Raw genomic sequence first — 25,906 nt, 5'->3', positions numbered from 1 at the left:
TGGATATCCAGTTGGGTTTTTTATTACATTTATTATAAAATTAATAAATACACCGGAAATAATTTTTGTTATCACTAACATATCTATTTATAAAGTGTGTGTATTTAAAATTAATTATCAAAATAATTTTCTTCGTTAGGTAAAATTCTTAAATTACTGGTATAATCCGAAACGATTGTTGAAATTATCAATATAGAAAATAACATTTGAAATAACCTTTGGTGTCACATGATATAAGGTTTATTATTTATTGTTTTAAAATTATTTTTTATAAATATGATTGGATAATATTTAAGAAATAAATTGTGTGAATATTAATTAAAAATATAAAAATATAAAAATATAAAAATATTAAAAAATATAAAAAAAATGAAAATATAAAAAATAAATTTTTTTTTTTTTTTTTTTTTTTTTTTTTTCGTTTTTTTTTATTAAAATAAAAATAATAGAAATAATAATATCATTCAATAATAACAGTAAAATAATAATAGTAATATTGTAGCATTATAATCATTATTTTTTAATAAAAAAGGAAATGAATAAAATAAAAATTTTAAAATTAAAAAATTTCCCAATTTTAAAACAATTGCAATTAGAAGAAGCTTTATATAGAACACCAAATACAGGTAATTGGATTATTTTAAATGAAGGAACACCCGAACCAATCGTAATTGTGGGTGTATCGGGCAAAGCTGATAAATTAGTAAATTTAAAACAAACAAAGGAAAGAAACATTCAAACAATGAGACGTTTTTCAGGTGGTGGTACAGTTGTAGCAGACGAAAATACAATTTTTTCATCAATTCTATTGGAGTTCAATTCATTCAAACAGTTTTATCCACATATGAAATCATTTTACCCAAAAGATATTATGAAATGGTCAGCTGAACATTTTTACAATAAAGTTTTTATACCACATCAAGATTTTTCATTACAAGAGCATGACTATGCATTTGGTGAACGTAAATTTGGTGGAAATGCCCAATCATTTTGCAAAGAAAAGTTTTTACATCACACCTCATTCTTGTGGGACTTTAAAGATGACAATATGATGTCTTGTTTGAAACAACCCGAAAAAATACCAGAATACAGACAAAATAGAGATCATTTATCTTTTCTTTGCAAATTAAAAGACCGTTATCATACCAAGGATCAAGTTTTTAATAATTTTATTCAAACTATCAATAATATACCCTCTTTACATTCAATTGAAGAGGTATCCCTAAAAGATGCAGAATCATTTTTACAAAATAATCACTTTAAAGCAAACCAAATTTATAACTATAATTTAAATGTTTGGGAAAATATTAAAAATGATTATAATAATATATAATAAAAAATAATATAATATTTAATTAATAAAAAACTTTTTTTTTTTTTTTTTCATTATTTTCATTTTTAAGGTCACGTTTTATTTTTTTTATTTTTTTTGTAAAATAATAAATGAAAAAAAAAAAAACCGAATTAAATTTAAACCCATAAATTTAATTTTTTTGGGCCTCATATTTTTTTGATTCTTGTTTATTTTTTCAAATCAGACCTTACTCTTTGGATCATTTCTATTAGTATCGTCTATTAAAATTATTCATCAATAATTTTTCTCAAAAACCCCACGGATGAAGATGCACATTCACTTTACATAAGCGGGAAGCCGAGTAATAGTTTTGATTCTATCATTTCTATTATTCATTGATGATCGTCTATCTCAGGGATGAGATGGTTGTAAGGTGAAATTCTTACGTGGATTTTTTATAAATAAATTAAAGAAAAAACAACATATAAATATAATAATATTTATTTTAATCACCCATTTTTTAAAAAAAAAATATTATAATTTGTTTTTTTTTTATATATTTTTTAAAAAAAACAATTCATTCAAAGTTGGAAAATATAGGATTAGTTTCATTAATGAACTCTCTTCCCCACGAAATCAATGTTGCTTCATCTGGTAGCACCTCGTTTTCTGATAATGAATCAGCTTGGTAATAGTTTAGGTGGCTCTGTTATATCAATTCATGTTAATCAAAAAAAAAAAAAAATATTTTATACAATTAGTAATAAAAATATTCAAATTAACTGGAATAATAAATGATTAAACAGAAAATTTAATGTAAAAAAAGATTTTTATTTTTTCAAAAAAAGGTATTTATTTTAGTTTTAAAAAAAAAGATGTAAAAAAAAATAATAAATACTTTTTTTTTTTTTTTTTAAATTATTATTTTATATTGTTATTGATTTATTCGCTTTTTGATGAGGATGAATCATCGTCTACTTTTTCTTCGTTTTCGCCAACTGTATTGTTGTTGTTGTTGTTGTCATTATCAATACTATTATTGACTTCTGATTCGTTTTCTTTTGTTGATTTTTTGAGTGGTGTTTTAATTTCGTCATGATTTTCAAGTTTATTTGCTTCATTCATTAATTCGATTAATTGTTCTAATGAAATACCGTCATGTTTAGCCTTGGCAAGTTTTCTTAAATAAACACTGTTTTGTGGACCAGTTTCTGAAACTAACCAAGTTAAAAGACCTTCTGGATTTTGTAAAAGGGTCCATGGAGTATCAAACTCTGAAATTTTACCAGCATCTAATACCATAATACGATCTGAATCCATAATTGTACCTAATCTATGGGCAATAGTAAGAATTGTGCAATTATTGAATTTTTCTCTGACACATTTTTGGATTAATGAATCAGTATTACCATCAACTGAAGCAGTTGCTTCATCGAGTACTAAAATTTTTGGTTTTCTAAGTAAAGCACGACCTAAACAAATTAATTGTCTTTGACCAACACTAAAGTTATCACCATTTTCAGTAACCTTACAATCTATACCACCTTCTAATTGTGAGACGGCATTGTTTAATTGAATATCTTCGAGTAAAGCCCAAAGTACAGAATCTTCATGTTCGCCAAATGGATCGAGATTGTCTCTTAAAGTACCAGAGAATAAAACTGGATCTTGTGGAATAATACTTAAATTACGACGTAAATCTTTTAATCCAAATTTAGAGATATCATCACCATCAATTAAGATACGACCTTCTGATGCTTCAACTAAACGGAAAAGACCTAATGCAATTGAACTCTTACCGGCACCTGTTCTACCAACGATACCAATCTTTTCTTTTGGTTTAATTTCACAAGAAATACCTTTTAATACTGGATCTAAACCTTCACGATAACGCATAATTAAATTGTCAAAAGTGATTGAACCATGTTCTGGCCAGTTTGGTGGTGGACGAACATCAGTAATTTGAAGGGCTTCGACTGGACCTCTGATGTAATGGGTAATACGTTCGACAGAGTTCATTTTAGTTTCGGTATCAGCAGCTTGTAAAGTAGCACGATTAAGATTACTTGTTAAGGTTAAGGCATAACTGAGGGAAAGACCTACATATGCAGTTGAAATTGTATCCTTGTCGATTGTAATGAATAAACAGGCAAAGAAAGTAATTAAATTTGCTAAGAAATCCAATCTTAAACCTAACCATTGATTCATAGCTTGAAGAGTTAAATAACATTTATTATTATTATCCAAACGGTATTGATTTGTTAAAATATTTTCTTGTTCTTTCTTGTAGGCTCTGATTGAAACGACACCATTTAAGGTTTCAGAGAAATGTGAGAAAATTGGTGAACGTGAAATAGCTTCTAAACGTTGTAATTCTCTGGAGGTGAAACGATAGAAATATTGTAAGATGTAGAAAATGATAATGATTGGGGCTAATGGGATCAAAAGGAATGGAGTAATAATTGAGATGATAATAAGTGTAGCAATGACAGTTAAGAAGAAAACAAAGAATTGATTGATTGCTGCGGCGATAAGATTATCAATACCATCGAGATCTCTGGTGAAACGATTGATGATACGACCTAATGGAGTAGTATCAAAGAACCACATTGGAGCTCTTAAAAGTGCTTCGAATAATTGATGATGTAAGGCTCTTGAAGCTCTGACAGTGTAGTCAAAGAATATAAAGTTACGACAAGCAGAGAAAACAATGGATGCTACACCAAGACCAATATAAATACCAAGGAATTGAATATTAGTGAGACCAGAATATGGTTCACCAGAGTAACTACTACCATCAGCTGCGTTAATCTTAATACTTTCACTTTGCCAATGGGATAACCACCAATCTACAAATGTACGTGTACCAGTATCTAAAAGGAAGAAAACAAATGCAATAAAGAAAACAAAACCTCCACCAACTGTGAAATATTTCCAATATACCCAGAGAGCAACAGCACCTTCTTCTCTTTCTTCTTGTGAGGTAAGAGTACCATCTTTATTTTTCAAAACTGGTTTTTCTAATTCTTTATTCTTTTCTTCGATAAGGATTTCTTCTGAATCTAATGGTAAAACCTCTTCACTTCCATCAGTGATTGATGTTTCATCGACACCATACTCTTGAAGTAAAACTGAAAACTCTTTTTGTGAATTAACCAATTGTTGATAAGTACCTTTTTCACTAACTTGACCTTCTTTTAATACATAACAATAGCTTGCAAATGGAAGATAATTAAGTTGATTGGCTGCAAGGATAACGGTCTTATTTCTTAAAACACCTTTGAAACATTTGTGGAAAAGATGTTTACCGACATGAGCATCAACAGCAGATAATGGATCATCTAAAATGTAAACATCGGCATCAGCATAAACAGCACGAGCAATAGATACACGTTGTTTTTGACCACCACTAAGATTTACACCACGTTCACCAATTTCGACTAAATCACCTTGTGGGAAAAGTTCGATATCACGTTCGAGAGCACATACTTCTAAAACTTTTTTATATTTGGATTCGATATATGGTTTTCCAAATAAAATATTATCTTTAAGAGAGGCATTAATAATCCATGCTTGTTGTGCAACATATGCGATTGAACCTTTAATTGAAAGCTCTCCCTCTACCATATCCATTTCACCCAATAAAGCTTGAAGTAATGAAGATTTACCTGAACCAACTGAACCAACAACCATTGTTAAACTTGGTCCTGAGCAACTAATATCCATATTCTTAAGACCAAATGTTTCGTCTTTCTTTGCAGAATTCCAAGAAAGGGTTGCATCCTTCATATAAACACCATTTGGTACTGATTCATCAGTGATTTCATTTACACGTTTCATTTCTGGTAATAATAAAAATTCTGTAACACGATTAGCTGCGACTTGCATCTGAACCATAAGTGCAACAATAATTGGAAGGAAACCTAATGGAACACGAAGAATATTTAAATAAGCTAAAGCTGCAAAAATTTCACCAGCATCAAATGTTTCACTAACACCATAATAAGTTGAAAATACTAAAACTGAAACTGCAGTTGGAAGAGCTGCTACAAAAACAATTAAAACTGCTCTATAACGTGAAAAAGTAAATAATAATTTAATTTCAGCTTCTCTTCTTTCGATAACTTTCTATATAATATTTTAAAAATAATGAAAAATTGTTAATAAGTTTTATTAATTTATTTGATATTATTTTAATACTATTCACTTACTCTTGCAAAACTATCTTCCCAAGCATATAATTTAATAATTTTGATTGCTTGTAAAATTTCATTTGTTGTTTTAACACGAATATCTGTAAATTTAACCATACTCATTCTAACTGCCATTAATTTCTTTGCTACAATACCATTGAATGGAACTGCTATAATCATTAATGCTAAACCTATGAATGTGGGCCAACCAATTGCACGATATAATAATACAATTGAAACAATAATTTGTGGAAGTGCAAAAACACCATTATTTACCAATTGGAATACCTCAACCATACGCTGAGCATCATTACTCATTAAATTTACAATTTGACCTGGTGATGTACCAGCTCTAGCTGAATTTGATAATCTTAATGCTTTTTTATAAACATCTAAAACAATAACTGATCTTAACTATAAAATTAAAAAAAAAATTTTAAAAATTAGTAAAATTAAAAATTATAATTACTATTTTTTTTTATTTATTATCTATTATTTGTTTATTAATTATATATATATATATATATTAAACTTACACGATCACCAGTTCTTGCTGAAATCATATTTGATTGATATAAACAAAATGAACCAACCATACCACTACCAAATAAAATTAATGCATAATAATAACCCATATTTGGATCTTCATCGGAAACACCTAATCTGCTTAGTGTTACAAACTTTACCATTCTCTTTAAAATTTCTGGACCTACAAACTGTGATGCTGCGTAAAATGCATAGAAAAACCAACTCAACATAAAATATAAACCAAATGCTCTGAATGCTGCTCTCATATAATATTGTCTAAAATAAAAAAAAAAATTAAAATTAATATTTTAAATTTTTATAAATAATGATAATCATTATAATAAAAAAATATACATACTTTGGTTTTGTTAATTCGACTTCCCATGATTCTCTAATTTTTTTTTCTAAAAATTCAGATTTATCGTATGATGCTAAATCCCAAATGTGCTCGAGTTGTAATACATGTCTGAAACAATGATAAACAAATTTATCGGCCCATCCAAATGTTGCTTTTGATATAAACCATGCGTTTTCTTCGGCTGATTTTTTACCGCCGAAACCAATTTTCTTTTCTTTCTTTTCTTTCTTTGATTTTTTATCTAATTTGTCGCCTGGTGTATGTGGCTCTAATTCCACCTCTTTGAAGGAATCATCTCCACTCATAGTTTCTTTCTTTTTTATAATCTTTCTTTTTCCTTTACAAAAGACAAAAAAAAAATTATAGAAAAAAAAAACTTATACTAAATTTATAAAAAAAATAAATAAATAATAAATGCAATAATAAATATATATTATAAATATACAATTATACTATTATACTATTATACTATTATACTATTATATTACTAAAATGAAAAATTAAAAACTAATTAATTAAAATTATATTTTTTTTTTTTTTATTTTTAATTTTTTTTTTTTTTTTTTAAAAAAATCTTAATTATTTTTATAGATCTATAAAAAATTAATTATTATAAATTTTATAAATAAATGAATAAATAAATAAGCAATACAAATTTATTTTTATTATTTTGTTGTTATTTATAAATAAGAGAATAAAAAAATAAAAAAAAAAACTATAAATAAGAATCTTGTGGAACAAAAGTTTTTTTTTTTTTTTTTTAAATTTTTAAATTTTTATTTTTTTTTTTATTTTATTTTTTTATGCAACAATTACGTTTTTGCAAAATTTTTTTGCAAGGGTTATATAAATACACAAAAAAAAATATAAAAATAATTTTCTATCTAAAATAGGAAATGGCATCATTGAAATTTATTTATATCACCATCCCAAAATTTATTTATATTTTTTTTTCAATTTAAAAATAATTTTTTTTAAATAAAATGGTCTAAAAATCTCAAAAAAAAATATTTTTAACATAAACAAAATAAAAATTTAACCCCAACTATTATGAGTATTTTATAAAAAAAAAATCAAATAGTTATAAAACCTAATCATTATGACACTTTTTTCATCAAAAATCAACACATCAATTTTATTTTTTTTTTTTTTTCTCACATTTTCAATTATTTTTTTTATAATACAACCCACTCTTTCGCTAAAATCAATTATATGTGTCTTAAAAAATTAACTTTTTATAATTTTCGATTTGTTTTTTTAAGTAAAAACAAATTATTACCAATCAAATAATTTTATTTCTTTGATTATAATTATTATTATTATTAATATTATTATTGACATAAAAATTATTTTATTTAAACCAAAATATTTTCCAAAGAAATATCCAAATGGTTCTAATTGCAATTTGTTCAACTCGGCCCAGATTAAAAAACTTTTCTTTTTTTTCAATTTTTTTTTTTTTTGGATGGATAACGATAATCATAGACATAATAATTGATCATTTGCTACCCAATTCAAAACACTGTTGATATAAAACTTAATAATTTTTTTTTTAAAATAAATATTACACAAAATAAAAAATTTTGAAAGCTACAACAAATTGTTGTAAAAATTTTAATTTTTTTATTTTTTTAAATTATATATATTTCATTAAATATTCTTTCATTAAATATTCTTTTATTATTTACTATAAATTTATTTATTATTTTAATAAATTTGGTTAGTAATAATTAAAATATTACAATAAATTTGATTATTGGTAATAACTAATCAAACCGATTATTTTAATTTTTTTCTTTAATTTTATTTGAAATGAATGTACACCAAGTATAATAGTAGCAAATTTCTATTTAGGAAGAATTTCGCCGTGGAAATAGTGACTTTCTCTCTGTCCGTGAAAAAAACCTCTTACAAATCTTTATATTGTATTTGGCGGATTAGGACAATCTTTCATGTAAAGAACTCTAATGAATATATTTCTGTAAAATATTATTTTATTTTTTATAGAGTTTATGGGACATTTTATAGTTTAAAAAAAAAAAAATTATTTTCATTTTTTTTTTTTTATCGTTAAAATAAATAATTATAAACCATTTTTAAGTTTAATTATAAAATAAATAAAAAATTGTTTAATATCTTCTTTTTGTTTTATTTGTTTATTTTTTTTATGTAGAATTTAAGGTTTTTTTTTCTTTAATTTTATTTGAAATAGATGTACACCAAGTATAATAGTAGCAAATTTCTATTTAGGAAGAATTTCGCCGTGGAAATAGTGACTTTCTCTCTGTCCGTGAAAAAAACCTCTTACAAATCTTTATATTGTATTTGGCGGATTAGGACAATCTTTCATGTAAAGAACTCAAATAATAAAATTTTCGTAAAAAAAAAACAGTTCAATATCTAAGCTTATGGTATTTTCATTAATATTTTATGAAATTAAAAAAATAAAAATAAAAAAAAAAAATATAAAAAAAACTATTATTAAATATACTTTTTATTTATTATTATTAATTAAATATTTTGTTTATTATTATTATAATTATTATTATTATTATTAAAATTTTTTTTTTTTTTTTTTTTTTTTGTATCTTATTTTGATGAATTGAAATTGATAAAAATAATTTTTAGGTATTTTTTTTTTTAGATTTGATTTTTTGATAAGCAGGTACTCTGAATAAAAATAATTTTAAGTTGTTTTGTTTGAAAAAAAAGAGCAATAGTTTTACCATTGTTTCTACAAGAATCACCTTTAATTAAAAACTCTGTATAAATTTCAACTTTTCTAGCACTAATAAAACTGATGAAACTGCTTCAGTTTAATTGAACCAGAACCAGAACTAACTAACTCACCAAACAACAACACCTCTGTGGAAACTTCCTCTTCCACCAATAGTACCAGTTTATCCGAAGCTCAACAACAGATAACTCTTCATCAACAATAGTTTTATTTATCTCATCATTTTTAATTACTTTATTTAAATAAAAATAAATTATACCTTAATAATAAATAAACAATAAAAAAATTGAAAAAAATTTATTTAAAAAAAAATATATTTATTTTTAACCCACTATACTTGATTTTTTAAATGCTTGACCTTATTTCCCCAATTTGTCTTATTGAATTTATTATTACTAAACAATAAATTTATTTATTTTTTTAAATTTTATTATTTATTATTTTTTAATTTTTTTTTTTATTTTTAAAATTTTTTTTTTCATTTCTTTTCATTTCATTTTTTTTTTATTTCACAGTTTAACAACATGTTAAGAAATTTAGTTCAAAGTTTAAATAAAATTAATTTAAGAGTTGCATCAGCTCCAGTTAATAACTCAACTCCATTTTTACAATCATTTTTAGCTGGTAGTGCTCAACCATCACAACCAAAGTTTGAGTTACCAATTAACCAACAAAGCAATGATTTAGAATGTATGATGAATAAAACTTCAAGAAAAACCTTAAAGAAACACAGAAAGAAGAAAGGTATCAAACAAAATTTAAGAAGATGTTAGGTTTAAACAAAATATAAATGGATATCAAATAAATAATTTTTTGAAAAAACAAAAAGGTAGGTTTATTATTTATCATATTTAATAATTCATTTAAATCATTTATTAATTTTATTTTTATATAAAAACTAAACCAAAAGTAACAATAAATAAAACAAATTTAAAGTCTGTAGACTCTTATAAAAAAAAAGTTCAAAAAATAAAAAAATAATTGTAAAAAATAAATATTCAAAAAAAAAACATATGTATCTTTTTTTTTATTTTTTTTTTTATAAAACTAATTTCAATTAAATTTGATAGTGAACAAATTATTATTACTCTTTAATTACAATTAAAAATCATATTATTTATTTATTTTTTTTTATAAAAAACCGAAAATCTTTTTTTTATTATTTTTTTTTTTTTTTTAATTTTAAATTTTAAAATTTTTTTTTTTTTCTTTTTTAAAAAGATTTCGTTCGTTTAATCATAAATTATTTGTTTAATATCTTTTTTTTTTTTTATTATAAACTAATTATTAAAAAAAAAAATGGTATCATTTATTACAAATAGATTAGCTAGTGGTTTTACTACTTTAAACAAAACTGGATTAATTTCAAGTTTAAATAACTCAACCAATGGTAGATTATCAATCCTTAGACATTATTCAGCCTATCAAAAGAATCTTAGAAATATTGGTATCTCAGCACATATTGATTCAGGTAAAACTACTTTAACTGAACGTATTCTTTATTACACTGGTCGTATTAAGGAAATTCACGAAGTTAGAGGTAAAGATGGTGTTGGCGCTAAAATGGATTCTATGGATTTAGAACGTGAAAAAGGTATTACTATTCAATCTGCCGCCACTTATTGTAAATGGGGTGAAAATCACATCAATATTATTGATACACCAGGTCACGTCGATTTCACAATTGAAGTAGAAAGAGCTCTTCGTGTTTTAGATGGTGCAGTTTTAGTTATGTGTGGTGTCAGTGGTGTCCAATCTCAAACCATTACTGTAGATCGTCAAATGAGAAGATATAACGTTCCACGTCTTGTTTTCATTAATAAATTAGATAGACTTGGTGCCAACCCATGGAATGTCATTGAACAACTCAAAAAGAAACTTAATCTTAACGCTGTTGCTCTTCAAATCCCAATTGGTAAAGAAGCAAACTTAGAAGGTATTGTTGATTTAATTAAAGATAAGGCTTATATTTTTGGGTCCAAAAGGGTAATTATTTTAATTTATTTTAAAATTTTAATTTAAAATATTAATATTTTTATTTTTTTATTTTTTAGATCTGAAATTGTTGTTGAAGATATTCCATCAGGTTTAGCCGAATTTGCTAGAGAAAAGAAAATCGAATTAGTTGAAACTATTGCAAATGTCGATGATCAATTAGGTGAATGGATTATTGAAAACGATTTCCCAACTAATATGCCAGATGAAGCCTTATTAAATGAAGCAATTCGTAGAACTACTATTGCTCGTACAGTTGTACCAGTTTGTATGGGTTCAGCTTTCAAAAACACTGGTGTTCAACCATTATTAGATTCAGTTATTAAATTCTTACCATCACCAACAGATAGAAAGATTGTTGCTCTTGATACCTCTGTTAAAGATAAAGAAACTGAAGTTGAACTTTATACTGACCCAAAGAAACCATTTGTTGGTTTAGCTTTCAAATTAGAAGAAGGTCGTTTCGGTCAATTAACATATATTAGAGTTTATCAAGGTACCTTAAAGAGAGGTGATATGATCAAAAATGTAAATTTAAATAAAACAATTAAAGTTCCACGTTTAGTTAGAATGCATGCAAATGAAATGGAAGAAGTACAAGAAGTAGGTGCTGGTGAAATTTGCGCTATGTTTGGTGTCGATTGTTATTCAGGTAATACTTTTGCAAATCAAAATCTTTCATACACTATGACTTCAATGCACGTCCCAGAGCCAGTTATGTCTTTATCCATCGCACCAAAAACTAAAGATGGTCAAGCTAATTTCAGCAAAGCTCTTAGCAAATTCCAAAAAGAAGATCCAACTTTCAGAGTTGAATCAGATCAAGATTCAGGTCAAATTATTATCTCTGGTATGGGTGAACTCCATTTAGAAATTTACGTTGAACGTATGAAGAGAGAATACAATGTAGAAACTGTCGTTGGTAAGCCATTAGTAGCTTACCGTGAAACTATTCAAAATAGAGGTGACTATTCATTCACTCACAAGAAACAAACTGGTGGTCAAGGTCAATACGCTAAAATGATTGGTTATGCTGAACCACAAGAAAATATGGAAAACGAATTTGTTAATGATGTCGTTGGTACTGCCATTCCACCAAACTTTGTTGAAGCTATTAGAAAAGGTTTCAATGATTCAATTACTAAAGGTCCATTAATTGGTCATCCAGTTGTTGGTGTTAAATTTGTTGTTAATGATGGTGCTACTCACAGTGTCGATTCTAGTGAGTTAGCTTTCAGAATTGCTACCGCTGGTGCTTTCAGAGAAGCCTTTGACGAAGGTACTCCAAGTATTCTCGAACCAATTATGAAGGTAGAAGTTGCCATCCCATTAGAGTTCCAAGGTCCAGTTATTTCAGGTATTAATCGTAGAAAGGGTGCTATCACAAATACTACATCACAAGGTGAATCAGTTACTTTCGAATGTGAAGTTCCATTAAATAATATGTTTGGTTACTCTACTGAACTCCGTTCAATGACTCAAGGTAAAGGTGAATTTTCAATGGAATACTTAAAACACAACCAAGTCTCACGTGAACTTTTCAATACTCTTACTGAAGAATTCAAAAAGAAGAGAGAAGAAGGTAATAAATAAATCATTCAATTAAAAACTTTTTGATTAAATAAAATAAATAAACAAATTAAAAAAAAATTAAAAATTTAAAAAAAAAAAAAAAAAAGGATATAAATAGTTATATTTTTTAAAATAGTTTTTTATTTATTGTATTAAAAATATAATTATTAAAAATAGCAAATTTAAAATATAAAAATTTGTCAATAATCTTGTGGATAGCTGGTATGGTGTATCCTCTTCAAGGTGAATAGTGTTTAAACATAAATAGGAGGGGCTACTTATATGGTCGCCTACTTGGCATGTTCCATTTAGTTGGTGACATCGAGTACCACATTTTATTTTTTCATATTGACATAAATATCCATAGTATCCTTGTGGGCATATACATTCTTTATTAATACAAACTCCTCCATTTCTGCATCCAAGATTTGAACAGTCTCCTTCCTCTGGGTTATATTTATAAGATGCATATGCATCAAATAAACCAAATCCATTGTAAACATCTGGGTGGGATGAGTTTGATGCACTTCTAACTACTGCATCATAGATTTGATATGGGGTCCAGTTGGGATGGGCTTGTATTAATAATGCAATACCTCCAGCGACGATTGGGCAGCTAAAGCTTGTCCCGTTATAATAAACATAGTTGGTGGTATTCATTATTCCTGCTAAATATACTTCATTTCCTAAAGCCATAACTTCAGGTTTGATTCTTGAATCACTGCTTGGTCCTACAGAGCTAAAATCTACTCTCTTGCCTTTTGCATCCACTGCCCCGACTGCTATTACATAGTTTCCATCGGCTGGTGCTCCTAAACCATCCTCACCCGAATTCCCAATACCTGAAACAACAACCATACCCTTTTTACTAGCTAAATCAGCAATTTTAGTCATATGTGAAATTTTTCCATTTAAATCTGATGCCACATTATACCAATCTTGATAACCTAAATAAAAAATTAGAAAATGAATAATTTCCTTTAAACAATTTTCTTTAAACAATTTGCATATTAGAAAACTTACCTAAACTGCATGATACCAAGTGGGCTCCCCTTGATTCACCCCATTCGATTGCTGATGCAAAATAATCTTCCTCAATAACATCCTCCATATCTAATGATTCTGTTCTTGCTAATAAAAATGATGCATTATATGCGGTCCCAACCAAATGCCCTTTTTTAAAACCGGCTAAAACTGATAGTGTTGCTGTTCCATGATCATTTTGCGAAAATTCAACTGATTCTGAAGTTCCATTAAATTCATCTTCAATCCTATTATTTTTTTCAATAAAATTGTATTCCCCTAATATATTTAAATTTTTGAAAACTTCATGTTGTTTATAAAACCCAGTATCTGTTATTAATATTATTACACCTGTTCCGTCAAACCCAAGTTTATGTAGTTTGTCTATATTTAGTTGCTTTATTTGTCTATAAGATTGACCATAAAAATCTTCATTAAATAAATTTTCATTTCCCATATCCATGTCAGAGTCTCCATTGTTGTTCTTGGATTTTTGTAATAGTTTTATATTGTTTAATTTATTAAATTTATTCTTTTTGTGTTGCACATGATTGGTTTGTTGATCTATTGTTGGTTTTTTAAATTTTGATACCAAATCGATGGATTCAACAAATGGTTTTGAACTGATACATGGAATTACATGGTTTCTAATATTTTCCATATTATTGGAAATTATTGTGATTGAAATCGAATTTAACCAATTTGAACGTTGATGAATTTGTATTTCATTATCATTTCCACATTGTAATACTTGATTAATATATTTTTCAGAAACTGGTAAATCGCTTTCCTCTATTATTGAGTGTTTATGAGAACCTCTTTTTAGTCTTCTTTCTATTGATTCTTTATTTAAACTTGTTAATGATAGCATATAGTCATTGTCTATATAATTATTATTATTATTATCTATTTTGAAATCTTTTGAATTAAAAAATACCCATATTTTTATTTTATTATTTTTATTATTTTCATTTAATGCATTTTTTAATTTTTCTGTTAATTTTTTATTATCATTATTACAATTTGAATAGTTTATTAGATATAAAAAAAGAAATAAAATTAAGGTTAGTTTCATTTTCTTTTTGTTTTATAATTATATATATTATTATTATGATTAATTAATTATTATGTTGGTTATTTATGGGGAGTGTAAATTAATTTTTTTAAAATTGATAATAATTTTTTTATAAAAAAAAAAAAATAATATATACAATTATAATTATAATTAAATAATGGTATGAAATTGTATTATTATAATAATTAAATATTAAATGATCATTATATAGAAGAGGGTGATGATATAATATAGAAGTTAAGCTGACATGATAAAATACAAGAGATCTATTTTTAGTTTTATTGCTATCTATTTGTATAATATTGGTAATAAAAAAATAATAATTAAAGGTAAAAAATTAAATTAAAAAAAAAATATATTAAATATAATAAAGAAAAAATAATAAAAAGCAATGGTGGGGGTAAAAAATGAATGTGTGTGGGTATGTCAATGTTGTTTTTAAATGCTCACATCACCCAGTCTAAAGATGGAAAAATAGGAAAAACCCCCACTCACACTCACACATTTGCAAATAAAAACAATACACAAAATACATGAAACCAAAAAAAAAAAAATTGAATTAATATTTATTATTGTTAATATTGTTATTTTTACTATTATTTTTAAATTGTTTTATATTTTTTTAAATTACATAAAGTTTATATATAAATAAAAAACTTAATATTTTAAATATAATTGAAAAATCATATAATAACAACCTCCACAACCACAATTTTACTTTGTAAGGTTTTCTTACAGATATTTCCTTTGGGATGATATTTTTGATATGGGAGGTTGCACAGAAGAATGTGGTCAAAACTATATAAAAGCACCCGAAGATTTATCTAATGCCATAAAAGGACATATTAGCATAATTAAATCAATAAAAAAAAAAGAAGATGGAACCCAAACATAATGAATCCCAACATTCAAGATTTTATTAACGTTGACTTGCTAGACTTAGATCTCTCTTATTTAAAAAAGGGCAGGTTTTCTAATGAAGAAGAAAATAAAGAAAATAAAAATAATATCAAAGATTTATTAATTTAAAATACATAAAAATATTATTTAATAAATATTATGGCAGTTATTTGATATAGCAAAATATTTAAATTTAAAAATCCTCTTAACAATATTTATGAATTTTAAAATACATATATATTTATATAAATTGATTATGATTTAAATATTATTATTATTATTAATATGTGCGTATATCTAATGTTAAAAAATCGAAAAATGAATACCCTAACAATATTCGGTAAAAAGTGATGATAACGATAGTATTTAATCTTATTTTTTACTTTATTAGTTTATTATTAAAAAAATTAATAAAGCTATTAATAATACTTTATTAAAAGAGATGTCGACATCTTTAAATGCTGAATTTGAGTTATGAGTACCATCGAAGCTCATTATTATTAATGGAGGTTTTGTTACTTTAAACTCTTCGAAACTATCATTGAAATTAGTTGTATCTTCGCAATTTTTAATCTGTAATATAAGTGGATTTTGATTATTTTCTAATATTTTTTGTTTTTTTTCATATTTGTTAACACATAAATAAGAGTTTCCCATGCTATTTTTTTGACATTGAGTAGAGTTTGGAAAATCGTATTGGCATCTGTATCCACATTCAATTCTTTTATATTGACAGAATTCACCATAGTAAGCAGTTGGGCATATACACTTATCTTTACAACAAATTCCATTATTAGAGCAACCTGTATAAGAACAACTTCCTAACATTGGTTTGAAATTTAATGCCTTTTCACTATCTAGAAGACCATATCCTAATAAATAGTGGGGGCTTGAAGACCATATACTGCCTCCTATGATCGCCTGGTGGATTTGTTTGGGGGTCCAAGTTGGGTGAGCTTGAATTAAAAGAGCTACAGCACCAGCTATTAATGGAGTTGAAAAGCTTGTCCCACTAAATTCAGAGTATTTTGTATTCGATAAAACATCTGCGACATTAACATTTATTCCCATTGCTTGTGTTTCTGGTTTATATCTTCCATCGGCAGTTGGTCCCACAGATGAAAAACTTGCAATACCACCATATTCATCGACAGCGCCTACAGCTATTACATATTCGCCATCATTTGGACCCCCGAATATACTAAAATCGTCGTTACCCATGGCATTTACAAACACAATGCCCTTTTCGATAGCAATGTTGGCAGCTTTTGTAGTTAGTGATTGTTTACCATCTAAATTAAAATAACTGTAATCTAAACTTAAGCAAAATGAAAGACTACTTGATATCACTTGGGCACCCTTATTTTCTCCCCATTCCAATGCTGCAATAAATTGGTCCTCTTCAAAAGTTGAATCTTCTTCTTCAGAGACTTTAATTTTACCCAATAGATACTTGGATTTGTATGCAGGACCTACTATTTTACCAACTTCAAAACCCCCTATTACTGATAAAACTGAAGTACCATGAAAATTTTCACCATTTTCTTTTAATCCTTTACTTCTAAGATCTTCATTAGTTTTGGTTTGATTGTTTGAATTAAAGAATTCTTTTTGATCAATTACAGTCATTGTTTTAAATGCTGGGTGTTTGAGATAAAAGTCATCATCTATTACTAATATTGTTATATTTTCTCCATGGTATCCTTTTTTATGCAACTTGTCTATTTTGAGCTGTTTGATTGGTTTGATTGAATCCCCATAAAAATCATCTGAAAAAATGTTACTTTCACTTTTAATATTTAAATCATTTATATCGGTTTCTTTAATGATTCTATTTGAGTTTGAATATTCTTTTTTTATCTTTGGTCGTTTTATTCCTTTTTTTATAATATCAATGTTATTAACAAAATTTTTTTCAACTATACACTGCAATATTGATTTTAAACTGCTTTTATCACTATATTCGAATTTGATATTTATTGATATTGAATTTAACCAATTTGATTTGTGACCTAGAGAAATTGTAGAGTTTATACCATTACATCCTAATATTTCGTTTGTATAGTCTTCTGAAACTGGTAAGTCGGCTTCATCTATAATTTCTTCTTTCTTCATCGATCTATTTTTTCTTCTTTCCAAAGATTCGGTAGATATTCCTGTGATTGTAATAACTTGATCATTTGAAAGTTCTTTTCCCGTAATTTTATCTATAAATAGGTTTTTTTCTTCTGACGAGTTTATTATATTTTTCGAATTAAAAAAAACCCATATTTTTATATTATTATTTATTTTGTAATTATTTATAAAATATAACACATTATTTAAATTTTTATCTTGTTTATAGTTATTATTAATGTTGTTATTGCTACTGTTGTCTAGTTCTATTGCATTTAAATATAATAAATTATTTAATATTATAAATAGTATTATAAAAAATAAAAATGGATACAATTTCATCACCATTTTTATTTATTTATATTTATGTATTTCTTTATTTTGTGTGTGGGTACGCACTTGAAATATGTGTTTATGTGTGTATGTATGTGTTAGTAAAAAGAATTTTAATAAATAAATAAATAAATAAAATAAATATAATTTGAAAAAAAAAAAAAAAAAATTAACTAAATTAAAATTAAAAAAAAAAAAAAATGAAATAAAAAATAATAATAATAAAAAAAAATATTTAATTAATAAATATACATATGAGAGTATATTTAGATATATAATTTTATATTTCAAGTATAAACCCAATAATTTGTTGTATAAATAGAAATAAATAAAATCAAAAATGACAATAATATTATTTTTTTTTATTCCCATTTAAATCATAAATACTATTAATTATAAATAATATTTTTTTTTTTTTTTTTTATTATTTTTTTTTTTTTTTTGGAGTGGGTGATGTGTGTGTATATTATTAGTATTTTTAAGTGAATATTGTTTTAATGAATGAAATTTGGGTGTATGAGTGTTATTTTTAGATTGAAACTTTATTATAATATTAATAATATTGATATAAATAGAATTTAAAAAATATTAATTTTAGCTCATCAATGTTCTTAATTTATCCCATTTAATTGTCGAATTTTTACATTGTTTTTTTTTTTTTTTTCTTAATATAGTAAATATTTTTTTTAAAGAAATAGATGGATTCGAAAATATTATAATATATTTTTATATTAGGAATTTTTTTTTTTTAGTTTTATTTGGTTTAAGCAAGTATAACTATTTTTTTTTTTTTCATCAGTTTTATCTTTCAAGATATAGATATGAAATGTTTTAAAATAGATAAAATGATAAAACTGTATCATTTGGGAGCCTATTTATATATGATTAATAATATTTTCTGACTCTTAAAAGGGTTTTATTTAAATAAAAAAATATTATGATTATGTAAACATTATATTTTTATTGAATTTGTATAATTATAGAATTATTTATAAATATATATTTTTTTTTTTAAATAGTTATTTATAATTTATTTATTTAATTTGGTAAACTTGTATTAATTATATTAACCCAAAAGTTTGCACATTTCATATGATAAAAATGTTTATTATGCTCTGTAATAGTGTCAATGAAATTATCCAAAGCGGTACCGCAAATATAACAGGCTTTTTGATTTTGAGAAATAGGAGTAGTATTACATGATTTCATACCATCATAGTATTGTTGGTGAGCATCTTGGAAGAATGAAACTAATTGATCCCAAATACCATTAATTTTTTTGAATACAATCGATGATTGGCTATTGCTATTAAATTGTAATGAGCTTGATAATGTATGGTTAATTTGATAAGCTATTGAATAGATCTCTGAAATAGCTGATAAGAAATCCTTGTATTTAATTGATTCTTTAACTCTTTTTCCTAATTCTTGATCATTATTAATTTGTTTTTTTAAATTATTTAAAACTTCCAATGATTGTTCTAACTCATCTAAACATGACTGTAATGTAATTGAGGTAATTTCAACTTGGTATTGATTTAATAGGTTATTTGCTTCTGTTGTTGCTGTTGCTGTATTTGATGTTTTTGAGACTGGTGTTAATGTAAAACCAAAATCAAAGCTATTTAAATCACTATTACTGTTATTATTACTACTATTATTTTTATTTGTTGATGGCTCTTTATTTGTTGTTATTAATGATGGATCTGTATTACTTAATACCATTTTAACTTGTTCGTTTTTTTCTTTTAATAATAAATTTTGAACAAAATTTTTTGATTTATTTTGTAATTCGATTGCTAATAATAAATCTAAATTGGCAGTTGATACTAATGATTTTTGTTCAAATTGGTTAAAGAATGATTGAATTTTATCTTTTGATATATTTTTGGATTCTAAAAGTTGTATCATTTGTCTAATTGTATAAAAATGGTTCATAAATTCTCTACCTGTATATTTTACTATTAATTGATTTAATTGTTCTTCACTGAGATCACTACTGTTTTTCATATGTTTTTGGCACTCTAATGCTTCTGTTAATCTTTCTTGACTAATCAATGTTTTATAGATATCTTCAAGTAATCCGCCATTATTAGTTGAAGATCTGATTGATGTTGATGTTGTTGTTGGTGGAATATTTGCAATAGTTGGTTTTATAAAATTATTATTACCAGAGTTGTTTGAAAATTCAAATTTATCAAACTCATCATTATGAGTATTTGATGATGTTGAAAAATCTTGAAATTCATCAAACTCATCATTTGAAGTTGGTTCTACTGGTTTCTCTGTACTAGTTTTATCGGTGGTTGGGGTATTTGAAGGGAGTAAAATCTCATCAAATGAAAAATCGGTAAGTGATGGTTTTGATGGTTGTGAAAAAGTATTTGAACTAGTATTTAATGTTGGCATTTTAATACTACTTGGGGTTGTTGATGTTGAAACTAATGGTACAATAATTGGTGGTGGTAATTTGGTTTTGTTTGTTGATGTCGATAATGATGGTGGAGGAAGAATACCAGCACCACTTAATGGTGAGCCGCTATTACTACTGTTTCTAATTGGCAATGGAGAGTTGCTTCTTGGTGGTGAGATAAATGATGATGAATTATTTAATGATGTAGCTAATGAGGGTGGTTGGGTTGATGGTGTGATTGAACCAATCGATGGAACCAACTCAATAGTATTTATTTGATTTAAAACTGGTGGTGATGGAATGGCGTTATTATTATTAAATGATGTTTTATCTACAGAGCTGTTACTTCCAAAACTTGCTTCTTTATTAAATTGCATACTTAAATTTAATTCATTATTTGAAGTTTGATTACCAAAATTGATAACTGTTGTTGATGGCTTACCAAAATCACCAAAACCGGAAGATGGGAAATCTGTTGTATTACCAAAATCACCAAATTCATCGTCTTCTTGTTTTTTTTGTTGTGGTTGTTGTTGTTGTGGTGGTTGTTGTTTAAGTGGTGATGGTGGTTGTTGTTGTGGTGGTTGTTGAGAAGGTATTTGTGATTGGAGGGGTGGTGAGAATGATGATGATGTTGTAGTTGTATTAAAATCACCAAATTCATCATCTTCATCATTTGTTGTTGATACAGATATAGTTGGATTTGTTTGTTTGGAAACAGAATCTGGTTTAGGTTGTTCAACTACCTTGGCTTCTGGAGCAGAGAAAAAATCTACCTCTTTGTCAACAGTTTCAAAAATATTTCTATAATTTCCACTTGACCAATTAAATTTAGATGAATCCCCACTGTTTGTATTCGTTGGTGATGGGGTATTAAATGCGGCTGGTCTTTTAATTTCTTTTAACATTTTCTCTAAATCAATTGGACCATCATCTTGTGGTGGTGCTGGTGGTGCTGCTGCAACTGGTGGTGGGTTATTACTTTTATCAATCGAGCCACTGTTATTTGATGAAACTGATGATGGTTGTGGCTGTAAATGTACTGGTTGGTTACTTTTACCTATGCTTCCGCTATTTGTTGGATTTTCGTTACCACTGTTAAATGGTAAACCAAAATTAAAGTTATATTGTTGTGGTTGTGGTTGTGATTGTAATTGTGGTTGTGATTGTAATTGTGGTTGTTGTGGTTGTTGTGGTTGTTGTGGTTGTTGAGCCATTTGTGGAGCATTAAAATCTGCTTCTGAACTCTCAAAGTCACCAAAATCATCTTCATCAGTATTAGCATTTGGTTGTTGTTGTTGTTGTGGTTGTTTGGATTGTTGTTGAAGATACTGCATATTATTTTGACCTGGTGGATAATTAAAACCTTGTTGTTGTTGATGTTGATTAAAATATTGCTGTTGTTGAAGCTGGTGTTGTTGTAAAAATTGTTGTTGTTGATGAGGTGTCATATTATTAAAACCTGGAAATTGTTGCTGTATGTGTTGAGGTTGTTTTGGTTGCTGCTGTTGATTTATCATACCATCGAAAGAATTAGTATTTGGTTGTTGTGGTAAAGGTTGTGTTGATGTTGGGTTATTATTAAGTTGAGATTTATCCACACTAAGTTTCTTTTCTACAGAATCTTTTTCAGCAGGTTTTGTATCTTCCTCAATCATATCTCTTAAAATATCGTAGTTTGGTATTCTCTTTCCACCTGAAGTTGTTGCTGTTGCTGTTGCTGTTTGTGTTGGTTGCAATACACCCTTTAAAAAAAAAAATTAATAACTATAAACGCAAAATTTAAAGTTTTTAAAGGAAAAACACATACATTAAAAAATTGTGGTTGTTCTTGTGGTGAAGGTGAAGTTTGTTGTTTTTTAGCTAACTCTGGAAAATATTTAAGTAATGGGTCTTCTGGTGTTTGTGGTTGTTGCTGTTGTGGTTGTTGTTGCTGTTGTTGAGGTGGTGAAACAAATGAACCAAAACCGTTATTCATTTGGTTAAATTGTTGTTGCTGATTAAAATTACCCATTTGGTTAAAATTTTGTTGATTATATAAATTTTGGTTACCTCCCATCATATTCATTTGCTGCTGGTTATACATCATTTGATTATAAAAATTTGGATTTTGTTGGTGTTGATTAAAATTACCTCCACCCATCATATTATTCATTTGATTAAATTGTTGTTGGTTATAAAAATTTGGATTCTGTTGTTGTTGCTGCTGCTGTTGTTGGTGCTGTTGTTGGTGCTGTTGCATATACATATAGTATTGCTGTTGCTGGTGTTGAGAATTAAATTGATTTTGCATTTTTTTTTATATATATATTTATAATATAAAAACACCCTAAAAAAAGGAAAAAATTAAAAAATTAAAAAAAAATTAAAAAAAAAAAAGTACTTTAAATTTATATAAAGTATACTTTATATAATATACTTTTAATTATTTCTATATTGTTTATTTTTTATTGTGATGTAAATTTAAAATAATAATAAATTTAATTTAATATATCTTTTTATTAAAAAAAAATAAAAAATAAAAAATGAAATTTTTTTTTAAAAAAAAATTAAAAAAAAAAAAAATAAAAAAAAAAAAATAAAATAAAAAAAAATTTGAAAAATAAAACGAAAATGTGCACTTGGTGCATTTGGTTATGAATGATTTTTATTTGGCAATTTCTTAAATTCATTTAAAATTTAATAAAAATGGAAATTAAAACTAAAAAGAAGAATAAATGAATAACCAGGGATAATTTTTATTATTCTGATTAAATACAGAATTTGATAATTTATTTTTTATTTTTTTTATTATTTTTTATTTAGTGGATTGAATTCACAACTTGAGTGATGATCATTAACTAAACCCATTGATTGCATGAATGCATATAGTGTTGTAGTGCCCACAAATTTAAAACCTTTCTTCTTTAATTCCTTGGCCATGGCATCAGATGATTCATCCCTGGTTAATGGAGCACCCTTTGAGGCATATTCACCCATTTTCGTTTTATGATTGACAAATGACCAAATAAATTTTGAAAAGTCCTCACCATCCTCGACCATTTTGATATAGGCATTGGCATTACTGATGATTGCATTTAGTTTTAGTTTATTTCTAATTAATTTTTCATTTGTTAATAATTGTTCTAATTCTTTTTCACCAATTTTTTCTCTGATTTTATATGGGTCGAAATTATAAAAACACTTTCTATATTCATCTCTTTTTCCCAAAACTGTAATCCAAGATAAACCTGCTTGTTGTGATTCTAAACAAATTTTTTCAAATAGTTTTAATGGATCCTTTTCAGGTATCCCCCATTCGAAATCATGATAGTTGATATAGATTTTACTGGTAGGTGGTACCCATGGACACCTTTTTTTGTTGTCACTATAAACTGGTTCTGGTTTAGGGAGTAGTTGTTTTTCTTTTTTTAATTTTTCTTTTTTTGTAACTGTTTTTTTGCCAGTTGTTGTTGTTGTTGTGGTGGTTGTTGTTGTTTTTGATGTTTTTTTAACTTTTTTCTTTAATTTTTCATCTTCGCTACTTATGTCACTATTATCACTATTATCGCTTATATTATCTTTTTTAATATTGTTGTTGTTGTTATTATTATTACTAGATAGAGAGGAAGTTGTTCTACGAGAAATACGTGAGCTCATTATGAATGTATTGGTATTGGTGTTAATTGTTGGTAAGTGAGTAATATTGTTTTTAATTGGTAGTGTAAATAAAGGTGATGAGATTTTGATTAGATTTGAAAACATATGTTTATTATTATTAATCTAATGTTTAATACGATATACTGTGTGCGGTATATAAATAAAAAAATTAAATTAAAAAAATTAAATTAAAAAAATATAAAAATTTAAAAAAAATAAATTTATTTTTGGAAAATTGGTTTTTCTTGTAAAATACCTGACCGCCCAAAAATCAAATGCAAACATACATATAGTGACACCCAATAATGAATCACCCCTTTATTTATAGCACTAGAAGTCTTTTAATGAGATTCTATTTACATAAAAGTATTTAATTTTATTTTTAATAGATAAATGAGAAAAAAAAATTAAAAAACTAAAAAAAACTTATGTGTGGGGAGAATAGTAAAAACACCACACCCCCACACATTAATTATAAACATGTAAAGATTATGGTATTAAATGATAAATACTAAAAATAAATAATTATAATTATAAATAAAAAAAAAAAAATAATAAATTTCTCTTTTATTATTTATTTATTTTATGATTAATCTTAATTTAATCTTAATTTAATCTTATTTAATCATATTTAATCATATTATTTAATCATATTATTTTAATTTAGTAGTGGTGGTTAAATTTATAATTCGATTTTATTATTTTTATTATTATTATTATTATTATTATGATTATGATTATGATTATGGTTTATATAAATTAGTTATTTAATAATTTTACTGATACTGCTTGTCTACCTAATTGTCTCCATCTCTTTAAAAACAAACTTTTATTATATTTTTCTTTTTTTCCAGTATGTGGATCGGTTATAATTACATGGGTGTTGGTGTAACCTGAGAGAGTGGCGCAATGCTCAGGTGAAACCCAAAATAATTGAAGAGAAGGATTCTGACAATCAAACCATTCATCTGTGATTCTTGGTTCTCTTAATTCTAGTGTCATCCAAATGATGATGGGTGTATTATATTGGGTCATATGATCGATTAATATTTGAAAATCGGAATCGTCGTCCAGTTGGTTGTTGTTAAAATAATCCAATCTAAGTTGTATATAATCTTTCGATTCATTTACCTTTAGACGATATGGATACTTTTGATCTTCAATGCCATCGATCTCATTATTATTATTATTATTATTATTTAAATTATTAATATTTTGGTTGTAATTTAAATTAGAGTATTGAGTAAAGTCTACAACTTGAAATTTTGTAATATTATCTTTATTTTCGTAGATTATAGATTCTAATAGGTTTTTTATTGGGTGATGAAAAGTACCGAATGATTCTTTACTATATGGTGATCCAATAAATGCACGTAAGGATTTCCTACTAATCTTGTGATGGGATCAGGATCTTGTTCCTTTTCAACCAATTCTGCTAATGTTTCTTTTTTGATTTTTTCAAGATCTAATTTACACTTATGGTCATAATATAAACTATTTAAAAGAATGGAGGTGGCTGTAACCTCACATCCAGTTGGCAAAATAGGATACTGGTATTGCTCTTTTGTATTAATTTCAAATTCACCTTTATTCATAATTTATTAATTTTTATTTTAATTACTACAACCACTACTATTATTTATTATTTAAATCAAATATTGTAAAATAATTAATTATTATCGTTTTTTGGTCAAAATATTCATTTCTTTTAAAAAAAAAATAAAAAAAATA

General features: G+C 25.8%; 9 protein-coding genes across 9 annotated transcripts; 3 read left to right on the top strand and 6 right to left on the bottom strand.

Moving 5' to 3' along the window:
• Positions 1 to 535: 535 nt before the first annotated feature.
• DICPUDRAFT_34335 (uncharacterized protein) lies at positions 536 to 1,333 on the top strand (the record flags this gene model as incomplete). Its single annotated transcript, XM_003288570.1, has 1 exon — positions 536 to 1,333. The coding sequence occupies one exon, from the start codon at positions 536 to 538 to the stop codon at positions 1,331 to 1,333; it is 798 nt and encodes a 265-aa protein (XP_003288618.1).
• A 774-nt stretch (positions 1,334 to 2,107) lies between these two features.
• ABCC3 (uncharacterized protein) lies at positions 2,108 to 6,678 on the bottom strand (the record flags this gene model as incomplete). The annotated part of the gene is made up of 4 exons (XM_003288558.1): positions 2,108 to 5,422; positions 5,506 to 5,901; positions 6,024 to 6,291; positions 6,374 to 6,678. The coding sequence occupies 4 exons, from the start codon at positions 6,676 to 6,678 to the stop codon at positions 2,237 to 2,239; spliced, it is 4,155 nt and encodes a 1,384-aa protein (XP_003288606.1). The 3' UTR covers positions 2,108 to 2,236.
• Positions 6,679 to 9,634: 2,956 nt separating this feature from the next.
• Positions 9,635 to 9,883, top strand: DICPUDRAFT_152863 (uncharacterized protein; the record flags this gene model as incomplete). Its single annotated transcript, XM_003288569.1, has 1 exon — positions 9,635 to 9,883. One exon carries the CDS (start codon positions 9,635 to 9,637, stop codon positions 9,881 to 9,883), a length of 249 nt encoding a protein of 82 aa, XP_003288617.1.
• Positions 9,884 to 10,409: 526 nt separating this feature from the next.
• Positions 10,410 to 12,698, top strand: DICPUDRAFT_152862 (uncharacterized protein; the record flags this gene model as incomplete). The annotated part of the gene is made up of 2 exons (XM_003288568.1): positions 10,410 to 11,046; positions 11,185 to 12,698. The coding sequence occupies 2 exons, from the start codon at positions 10,410 to 10,412 to the stop codon at positions 12,696 to 12,698; spliced, it is 2,151 nt and encodes a 716-aa protein (XP_003288616.1).
• A 123-nt stretch (positions 12,699 to 12,821) lies between these two features.
• DICPUDRAFT_79397 (uncharacterized protein) lies at positions 12,822 to 14,775 on the bottom strand (the record flags this gene model as incomplete). Its single annotated transcript, XM_003288557.1, has 2 exons — positions 12,822 to 13,624; positions 13,701 to 14,775. The coding sequence occupies 2 exons, from the start codon at positions 14,773 to 14,775 to the stop codon at positions 12,822 to 12,824; spliced, it is 1,878 nt and encodes a 625-aa protein (XP_003288605.1).
• Positions 14,776 to 16,062: 1,287 nt separating this feature from the next.
• On the bottom strand, positions 16,063 to 18,218 carry DICPUDRAFT_55517 (uncharacterized protein; the record flags this gene model as incomplete). Its single annotated transcript, XM_003288556.1, has 1 exon — positions 16,063 to 18,218. Exon 1 carries the CDS (start codon positions 18,136 to 18,138, stop codon positions 16,063 to 16,065), a length of 2,076 nt encoding a protein of 691 aa, XP_003288604.1. The 5' UTR covers positions 18,139 to 18,218.
• A 943-nt stretch (positions 18,219 to 19,161) lies between these two features.
• Positions 19,162 to 22,829, bottom strand: DICPUDRAFT_79395 (uncharacterized protein; the record flags this gene model as incomplete). Its single annotated transcript, XM_003288555.1, has 2 exons — positions 19,162 to 22,281; positions 22,347 to 22,829. The coding sequence occupies 2 exons, from the start codon at positions 22,827 to 22,829 to the stop codon at positions 19,162 to 19,164; spliced, it is 3,603 nt and encodes a 1,200-aa protein (XP_003288603.1).
• A 524-nt stretch (positions 22,830 to 23,353) lies between these two features.
• DICPUDRAFT_8637 (uncharacterized protein) lies at positions 23,354 to 23,905 on the bottom strand (the record flags this gene model as incomplete). The annotated part of the gene is made up of 1 exon (XM_003288554.1): positions 23,354 to 23,905. A coding segment is annotated over one exon (552 nt), but the record flags the coding sequence as incomplete, so codon positions are not given.
• A 1,029-nt stretch (positions 23,906 to 24,934) lies between these two features.
• DICPUDRAFT_88117 (uncharacterized protein) lies at positions 24,935 to 25,770 on the bottom strand (the record flags this gene model as incomplete). Its single annotated transcript, XM_003288553.1, has 4 exons — positions 24,935 to 25,290; positions 25,326 to 25,348; positions 25,430 to 25,452; positions 25,510 to 25,770. The coding sequence occupies 4 exons, from the start codon at positions 25,768 to 25,770 to the stop codon at positions 24,935 to 24,937; spliced, it is 663 nt and encodes a 220-aa protein (XP_003288601.1).
• Between the last annotated feature and the right edge of the window lie 136 nt (positions 25,771 to 25,906).

Source organism: Dictyostelium purpureum, assembly GCF_000190715.1.
Source record: "Dictyostelium purpureum unplaced genomic scaffold DICPUscaffold_140, whole genome shotgun sequence".
In the NCBI taxonomy this organism is placed as follows: domain Eukaryota; phylum Evosea; class Eumycetozoa; order Dictyosteliales; family Dictyosteliaceae; genus Dictyostelium; species Dictyostelium purpureum.
This window is presented reverse-complemented; position numbering and strand designations above follow the sequence as displayed.